Source organism: Hibiscus syriacus, unplaced genomic scaffold (assembly GCF_006381635.1).
Source record: "Hibiscus syriacus cultivar Baekdansim isolate YM2019G1 unplaced genomic scaffold, ASM638163v2 tig00110287_pilon, whole genome shotgun sequence".
In the NCBI taxonomy this organism is placed as follows: domain Eukaryota; kingdom Viridiplantae; phylum Streptophyta; class Magnoliopsida; order Malvales; family Malvaceae; genus Hibiscus; species Hibiscus syriacus.
The window spans coordinates 382,001-391,402 of record NW_024062662.1 but is presented as its reverse complement, the minus strand read 5'-3'; the positions used below and the strand labels follow the sequence as shown (position 1 = coordinate 391,402).

Here is a 9,402-nt window from a genome sequence, read left to right as displayed (position 1 = left end):
TTATTAATTTGGGGTAAATACAATATAATATATGTTTAAATACTTTTAATTATTTGACATTTAACGCTCATACCCCTATATACATGGCGCTCGAATCCAAAATCTCAAGAAATAACATCTATTTAACCCTTTTTAAGTTAGTAATTCAGATCATTCGAGTAAGCTCAGTGAGTCGTCAAGTCTCTCAAAATATAGAGCGTAAAATATATAAGATTAAACTATAAGATTGATCAGTTTCGTTTAAGTTTTGTACTTTTTTTCATTGAATTTTAAAAACATGATATTTGATTACTATCGTTTTCGGTAAGTTCTGCAGTGCGGAAACCTTAATATACGGCTAAAGAAATGCGCTACCGGAAATAATAATATTTTTTTTAACATTTTCGGTAAAAAAATACCTAAAACATTATTATTTCTACATAAAACATTAATGTTTTTTAACATTTCAGGTAAAGTGTCCAATATTAATATTTCCAGTAGAAAAAATAATGTTTTAGGTAGCACTTTACCGGATATGTTAACAAACCCGGTAAAGCGCCCAATAATAACATTTTTGGTAGAAATAATAATGTTTTAGGTAATTTTTTTACCGGAAATGTTAAAAAAATAATAATATTTCCGGTAGCGCTTTTCCTTAGCCGTATATTAGGCTGCCGCACGTGAGACTTCCCCCATCTTTTTCATTTAATTAAAATATAGTTATCGACATATTATTAATTTGGTACAATGAATATATAAAATAAAAAAAATTATTATATTTGGTTCCTCAAACTCTGAAAACCCTCACGAATTGGTTCCTCATTTCGAGATCAATTTTTACAACCAAAATATTAATCCAAATCTCTATAATATCCCATCCCCAAGGCTCTTCTCTACTCATCTTCCCTATACAATGTTAGTCGATTAATTGTTGGATTGTTTATATAGTCTGCGATCTCTTCGGCATCATTGTCTCATAGTGGCACTTTCTTAAAGGGACGATAAATATGACTGATTGGTCATCGCAGGACCGTTTTTGAGTTGTTTTGTAGAGGTGAAGAAGTATTTGGACCTTTATGGGACCATGTTTTAGGGGTACTGGAAAGAAAGCATGGAGAAGCCATGGAAGATGTTGTTTATGAGATATGAAGAGCTTAAGAAGATCAAGTAGGTTAAACGAAGATATTGGCTGATATTTATGATTTTCTTTCTCCATGGAAGAAGAAGAAAGAGGTTAGGTTAAATAAATAGTTGATTTTTGTAGCTTCAACGATCTGAAAGTTTTTTTTCCCGTTCTAATGCTTCGACTGCTTCCTTTTGTGTCGTTGAGGTTTTTATTGGTTTAAATTATTTTCGAACATATATCGTAAAATAATCTCAATTACTTTATTATGTTTTAAACTTTAACGAAGAAAACGAAAATGTATTCAAATAGTAGTGGCTATTTATATAATTTAACCCTTTTAATTTTATATATTAACCGTTTTGCTAAAAGTCTTAACGGTTAACCCTCACTGAGTACATGTTGAATAAATAAAAGCGAAGAAAAGTGTATAAAGAAAGCGACTTATATTTCACAATCTCTGTGTAACCAATCCCTTCATCCACGAATCAGTCCCCTTCCATTTAGTTTACAAACACATCAATACAAGGATTCAAAAGAGAAGAGAATGTCGCTTCGACCAGGTACCCGAACCGAGGTGCGGAAGAAGAGTTACAAGATTGGGGTGGATGCAGATGAAGCCAGAAGGAGAAGAGAAGACAATTTGGTTGAGATCAGGAAGAACAAGCGCGAAGACAATCTCCTCAAAAAGCGTAGAGAAGGCCTTCTTCTTCAGTCTCACCGGTCTTTGCTCGATTCTGTCCAATATGCTGAGGCTATTCAAAAAGAGGTAGAATTTTCTTTTCCTTTTGGGTTCTTTATTGATAGCAAATTTTGTGATCTCGATGTGACTGAGTTCTTTCTTGTTACTAGTTTTAGTTGTCGTTGCTGTTATTATTCAATTGCAATCATTAATTCTTACATCGGAAAGGAAAGATCTTCCTTTATTAACGTAAGTTAGAAAAATATATTTCTTCAAGATTTGGGTTCTTCACTCAATCAAGATCTTTAAACTCACTTTTATTCGTGCTGTTTTTTCTGATTTATAGTGGTTAAAGTATAAGTATTTTGGTAAAGGGAGGGGCGTTCTTATTCCGAATAAGCAAAAAACTTTTCTTTTTTTTATGTCTGCTATTATTTTTCCCCTAATGTTTCAAGGATTTGAGATCGATAGTCTTTTGAATGCAGGGTTTGCCGAAATACCTGTTTTTTAATTGACAGAAAAGGGGGAATTGGTTGGGGTTATGTATTTAGGATGACAATGTTCTGATATTCTGTGCTCTATTAGCTTTTCAATGAGAGGAGTGTTTTCTTCAAATAACCATTGTCTGTTCGGTTTTACTGCTTGATAAAAGGGATTAGATGAGGATGAAATTTAGCATTTTAGATCCTATCTCTTTCTTCAGGCAGAGTTGAGATTTGGAAAGGGTAAATGTGTATTGAAGTTCTGTTCTTGAGTTAGGTTATCTAACTTTAGGTCTGCATTCTGCTGGAATGCAGAGAAAGTGTGGGAGAGGATTTTGTTATGGTTGTGATCCTCTCAATTTTAGGCTTTTCGTTATATGGATCCTGAAAATAATATTCCTGATGATATCTAACAGCTGGAAGATATTCCTATGATGGTACAAGGGGTGTGGTCTGACAATCCTGCCTCGCAGTTAGAAGCCACAACTCAGTTTAGGAAGCTGTTATCTATAGGCAAGTTGTATTTTCTAATTCATATTCTTAGAACAGTTCTTTTATTAAGGAATATGTCCACATATGTTGTTGACTTTCATCTACTTTATCTGTAGAGCTCAGACCTCCAATTGATGAAGTAATCAAACTGGAGTTGTCTCTCGATTCGTGGAGTTTCTTGGAAGGCAGGATGTACACCAATTGCAAGTATGATGTTTGAGCCTCGTGTTGAAATTGGAATAATTTGTATAAGAGATTATTATTACTGATGCTACTTGCCTTTGATTTTAGTTTGAGGCTGCCTGGGCTTTGACTATTGTTGCCTCCGGAACATCGGAGCACACGCGGGTTGTTATTGAACATGGTGCTGTTCCAATGTTTGTGCAGCTGCTTAGCTCTGCTAGTGATGATGTTAGAGAAAAGGTCAGTTCTTGTCCCAATAACTCATCTGTATCTTCTGCACCTGTTTAGAGTGACAATATTCTCTTACTTTCCATGTAACATGTATTGTTAGGATTTTAGTTTTACATTCTCTGCATTTGCTTTACTTGTCGGACCAGTATATTTTACATTTGATCTATGTGCAGATGCTCTATCGATATTATTTAGGCAGCAGCGACTGATGCATTTAGTACCCTGGCTTCCTATATTTTCTGTTTAGGCTGTATGGGCTTTAGGTTATGTTGCTGGTGATTCTCCAAGTTGTAAAGATCTAGTTCTCGGTAATGGTGCGCTAATGCCATTGTTGGCTCAGTTAAATGAGCGCTCCAAATTATCCATGCTGAGGAATGCTACATGGACATTATCTAATTTCTGCCGTGGCAAGCCGCCGACGCCATTTGAGCAGGTAGAGATTGTGGAGGCTTCTGTGGATATTGTAATAAAAGAAGTTTTCACAGTTACTTTATTGTTTTTAGCCATTCATTTTGGTAGCTTAATAGAGCTTATGATAACAATCTTGTATTCTTTTCAGGTGAAACCTGCCTTACCAGTTCTACAGGAACTTATTTACTTGAATGATGAAGAAGTTCTGACAGATGCTTGCTGGGCACTATCTTATCTTTCAGATGGCCCAATTGACAAAATTCAGGCGGTCATTGAAGCTGGGGTCTGCCAACGATTGGTGGAACTTCTAGCGTAAGCTTATGAGTGCTCTAGAAATACTGGAATGCTAACAACCTTAGTTTGCTATCCTTTTCTAAGTACCTTTTCAGCGTGGATACCATGCATCCTCTCCATTTCAGCTACTGCCAATAGTTTTCGCTTCTGTAACAGGGTTTTTACCTGTATACTTTGTGGGTTTATTCTTGTTAACATTTTGACTACTAGTGCTGACCAACATTCACTTATGCCAGTCATCCATCGCCTACAGTTCTTGTACCTGCTCTTCGGACTGTGGGAAATATTGTCAGTGGAGATGATAATCAGACTCAGGTATAAAATACATTTATGCATGTTCACAACAGTCAGCGTCATTTCTGTTGTCTATTGTGCTTGCTTTCTTTGTGTCATTTGGGTTGTTATCAATCAACTTTAATGCAAGTGTAAGGAAATAGTAAACAAACTACATATTATTTTACATAGAAAAACAATTGTTGTCATGTTTCTTTCTTTGCTTCAAAAGCCGCAATAACACTACGTACATTTTTCAGTTTTTGATTGACAACAAGGTGCTTCCTCAGCTCTATCAATTTCTTGTACAAAATCACAAAAAAAGCATCAAGAAAGAAGTTTGCTGGACTATCTCCAATATAACAGCCGGGAATAGAGCTCAAATACAGGTATAGTTTCCCTATCCGTCTTTTGTTTTATGAGGATTTATTTCCTCAACGTGTGCTGGAAGGGTATGATATTCAGTCATCTTGTTTGCCTGGATAAGGAAGTGGTAGCATGTGTTGCTTATAAATCTGAAGCGTTGATAAATTTTAGTTGACAGCTGCTGAAGCATTGCTTATTTGGACTGACTTCAGTTGATACTAGTTCTGGGAAGTGTTCTTATTAGCGGCTCTAGTGTTCTTATTTATATTTTTTATTGACTTTATGTGGCACAGGCAGTCATTGAGGCCAATATTATTCTCCCTCTTGTACACCTTCTTCAACATGCAGAGTTTGACATTAAGACGGAGGCTGCATGGGCCATCTCAAATGCCACCTCTGGAGGTTCTCATGAGCAGATTCTGTATGTCCTGCTTCCTTTCTTCTTACATATCAGTTTATCCTTTTTGGATCCAATATTCATGCATGTTTTTATAAAAGACACGTAAATGCATGCAAACCTTCACACATGGACTCACTTGAGAATATAAACAGATATTGTCCAAATGCAATATAAGCATCAAGGTACACACGTGTACACAGATATCGATGGGAACAAGATCTTTTGGCTCCAATATCAATGGGAACAATATCTTTTGGCTCCAATATCAATGGGAACAAGAGCTTTTGGCTTACTTTACTAAATTAGTTAGTTAATGGGGTAATGAAGGCAATCATTATATTTATTCTCTTTCAACTTATTTCATCATAATATGATGACAAATCATGTCAATTTTAATAAGTGAATAATAGCTAGATTGTACATGCTTTTATGGAAATGCGTAATGAAAATGTGGTCCTCATTTGAGTAATCTTTCATGATATGGTTCTTAACCATATGCTTAAATCATATGCATGTGAGACTGAAACTTAGTCTTCCTTGAATGTGGCAAACCTCATGTGATGTTTTATTTTGCAGATTCCTCGTGGGCCAAGGTTGCATTAAGCCTCTGTGTGACCTACTAATCTGTCCAGATCCACGGGTTGTGAGTGTGTGCCTCGAGGGGCTTGAGAACATTCTGAAGGTTGGTGAGGCTGATAAAGAAATGGGAATGAACGATGGAATCAATCTATATGCACAAATGATTGATGAATGTGAAGGGTTGGATAAAATTAAAGACCTTCAAACTCATGACAACTATGAGATATACGAGAAGACTGTGAAGATCTTGGAGAGATACTGGGCTGAAGAGGAAGAAGACGAACAGAATCTCCAAGATGGTGGGAATGAAAATCAGCAAGGCTTTAATTTTGGAGTTAACCAGAAGGCCAGTGTTCCACCTGGTGGCTTCAATTTTAGACGAAGTGTTTAGTTCAAGAACTTGAGCCCAAGTTTTGGTAGGTCTGCTTTCATTGCAGTGGAATTTTTGGGCTTGTATGTTCTCATTTTCGTCCATCGCTGCGAAAGGGGTCGGTTTTTGTTCCGGCGCGTAGTCTTTTGCCGTGTCTTCACTTTATTGGGAATGTAGAAAGTAGTTGGCAAGTTGGTCAGTATGGTTAGCACATAGTTGGAAAAATTAGTAATTGTGTATATAAAAGCTGCATGTATTCTCTACTATTCGATGAAAAAAATGTATATTTTGTATTCCCGTTTTTACAAATACGAGCAGTAGCAGGTAAATCTAACTTGCATGTTACCTTGCCAATTATTTTCAAAATAGTAAACAACACAAAATATCTCTTACTCAACTTCTTGTTGCGATGTAAAAGTAGCGAAACATGAATGCAATGCAAGGACAGTCAAGGGGGCTTGGTGGACCTACCATTCTTGACCCATAAAGTCACAGTGGCAGATCAGAAAAATATTAAAGGCTGCTCCTCCTTGAATTCAGAGATAGTAAATAAGTTTCAGAAATTAGCCACTGATCCGCTTTCAAGTATTTTTAGGATGGCACGAATAAAGTGATCTCGATAGTTAAAGCATTTATTATTATCTCTTAATGTTTAAGTTCAAAAACCGCATATACAGTTATATGACCGTTTATTATCAAAAAATTAAGAATCTTTGAACATATATTACATTATATTCACCTTAGATTCATTAAAAAAAAACTCTTTCTAGGATGACGATAAGCACGTAGGCTCCTTGTTCCATTGCTAGTAATTTCCTTTCCTATCTCTGGTAAAGAAAATGTAGGTATTTTCATGTTACTGTTTTCCATACTAAATAGTATGCAACGAAAGTGCTTGAATATGTTGTCATGGAACACTTATTTTCCCAACTGCAATCAGTATTGGAGTATAAATTTCAAGTATGAAAAAGAAGAGAGAATAAATCGCAAGAATGGTCCCTGGACCTTTAAAATATGATATCGGGGAGACCAAAATTTATTCCCCTTCCCACCTAAATGACACAGTGGGCGTATTCGTATTGGCATTCATCAAGCCAACACCCACCACCGCTCACTTACCCTTTTTAATTTATCGAATTTCCAACTGTATCATAAATGCCCTAGTCTCTTCACCCACCGTTAGCTGTGTTACCTGAATGGTCTAATTCTGGCTTTACCTTCTCAATTATACTTGAATTTGAGATTTGATCTCTCTATTTTTTTACATAGTTTGATCATCTACTTTCTTGATGTTATCACTAAACCTAAATTGATATCATTGTTAATAGTTATCGTTAAAGTGATGAAATAGATTTTTAATATAAAAAATGTTGTTCCAACTATCATAGTGTAAAAATCTATATAGAATATAATATTATCAATTTGAAACTCCAAACAACATAATAAAGATAAATGGTCAAATTATATCAAATTAAAGTTCAAGGGATAAATACATAATTTCAGTATACTATAGGGACTAAAACTAAAACTAGACCCATCAAAACTTAGGTTTCAATTGGTCGACAATATACTTATATTATTTCACCTATAGATTTGACCCAAACATTTATCTTAAAAATATATTACTTATATACTTAATAAAAAAAGTTAGTCAAGATCGAAGGGCCAATCACCCAGATATCTCTACCTCAAGTCCTGATTTTACTGACAAAAATTCTTGTTTTCACCCTATATATATATATAAAAAGAATGTGCATGCGCATGCTAATGGCATTATCAAAATATTTTCCGTCCCACAAGGGTGAATAAATAGGTTTTACAACTATATCAACCCCACTCTCTTGAGGCCTCAGCATATCATCTTCCCCCCCCCCCCCCCAAAAAAAAAAATACAGGAAATCAAGAAGGATGACTCTCGTGACCGAAGAGATCAAAGCCAGTGCTTCAGAAATGTACCATGGAGACGAGACATGCCAAGAGAAATCGAAGTTTCTGCTGGAGGAAGTAGGGATGCCCAGAGGACTGTTGCCCCTCAGAGACATCGAAGAATGTGGGTACGTGAAGGAAACAGGTTTCGTGTGGCTCAAACAGAAGAAGAGCATAACCCACAGGTTCGACAAGATCGGGAGGCTCGTTTCCTACGCAAATGAGGTCACCGCTGTGGTGGAGAAAAACAAGATCAAGAAGCTCACTGGGGTGAAGACCAAGGAGGTTCTGGTTTGGATCACGCTCAGTGATATCTATGTTGATGATCCACCAACTGGGAAAATCACTTTCAAGACACCTGCGGGCCTCTCCAGATCTTTCCCTGTATCAGCTTTTGAGATTGAAGGTGAAGTTAAGGAGAAGAAACAAGACAAGGATCAAGTGAAGACCGAAGCTGTGAATGTAGTGAAGGAGGTCTAGAACACTCAGTCTACACAAGTTTATGTTTAAATTTCGAAATGCCTATTCCCTTCCATATATGCTGCTTTGGCATTTGTTATCTTCTTAACTAGCGTAATTTACTACTATCATCAGTTGAAGCAATCAATGAAAATAATATAATTGTATAATGTCAAGGTTTACTAAAATGGTTATTTTATTTTATTTTTTTGAGTATTTTGTCTCGACTAAAATGGTTATTTTGGTTTTTATTCTTTTTTAGAGTATTTTGTCTCAACTAATTAACAAACGGTTAACACTCTAAATTAGAGTTTTTAATCCTAAAATGAAATGTTGATGAACAAAATAATTTAAAAATAAAGAAAAATAAAATAAAATAAAACGTTGAATAGTTAAAATCATTGAAAAATAATAAAAATAAATATAATCATTTTTTATAAGCATTGGGTGCTAATTTTAATATTACGTCAATAAAAAAGTTGTTGGTTCTACATTCAGAAAATGATGTTGCATCGCATTGCAATTGCATGAACCATATTTTCAGCCTATTGGCAGCAACCAAATGCTTTGCAAGTTGCAAAATGTACTCTATTTTTCACGTGAGGCGGGCCTTTCCTCTTTACGGGTCAAACCAAATAGAATTCCGGTATAATGGTAACATTAGGAAGGTAAAAAGTTGATCTTATATGTAAAATTGACGGAAATTGATTTTGGTTAAAATTATTTGTGATTTGAGGTGACAATGATTTGAAATCGATTCGAATTTAAATTGGTATTAATTTGAACATGAGTTGGACTTGAGAATTTTAGATCTTAACCTGAACTATACCCGACTTCAATTCGAATTGAACATGATAATATGATAACCGGGCCTAATCTGCATCCACCTTATATGAATCTAAACTCAAGAGTAACCTGATAAATAACTGATGTTAACATGTTATAAACTTGATCTATAATTGACTCAACCTGTAAATGATCCAACTTGTTATTGAACTGATATGATATTCACATGACTTTGTATTTACTTAACTTGTAAGTTATAATTGATGAAGTTGTAAGATTATAATTTTTTGATGTTATAATGTGACAGAATATTTATTCACTATTTAAAGTAACATAATTAACTATAATATGTTTACTTTTTATATT

General features: G+C 35.1%; 1 protein-coding gene and 1 pseudogene across 1 annotated transcript; both read left to right on the top strand.

The window, feature by feature from the left end:
* Positions 1-1,575: 1,575 nt before the first annotated feature.
* On the top strand, positions 1,576-5,970 carry LOC120116233 (annotated as a pseudogene).
* A 1,754-nt stretch (positions 5,971-7,724) lies between these two features.
* LOC120116200 lies at positions 7,725-8,294 on the top strand. The gene has a single exon (XM_039136734.1). The coding sequence runs from the start codon at positions 7,774-7,776 to the stop codon at positions 8,269-8,271; it is 498 nt and encodes a 165-aa protein (XP_038992665.1). The 5' UTR covers positions 7,725-7,773; the 3' UTR covers positions 8,272-8,294.
* The last annotated feature ends 1,108 nt before the right edge of the window (positions 8,295-9,402 follow it).

Coding starts and splice junctions, on each gene's coding strand:
- LOC120116200 (XM_039136734.1), top strand. CDS start 7,774: ATGACTCTCGTGACCGAAGAGATCAAAGCCAGTGCTTCAGAAATGTAC.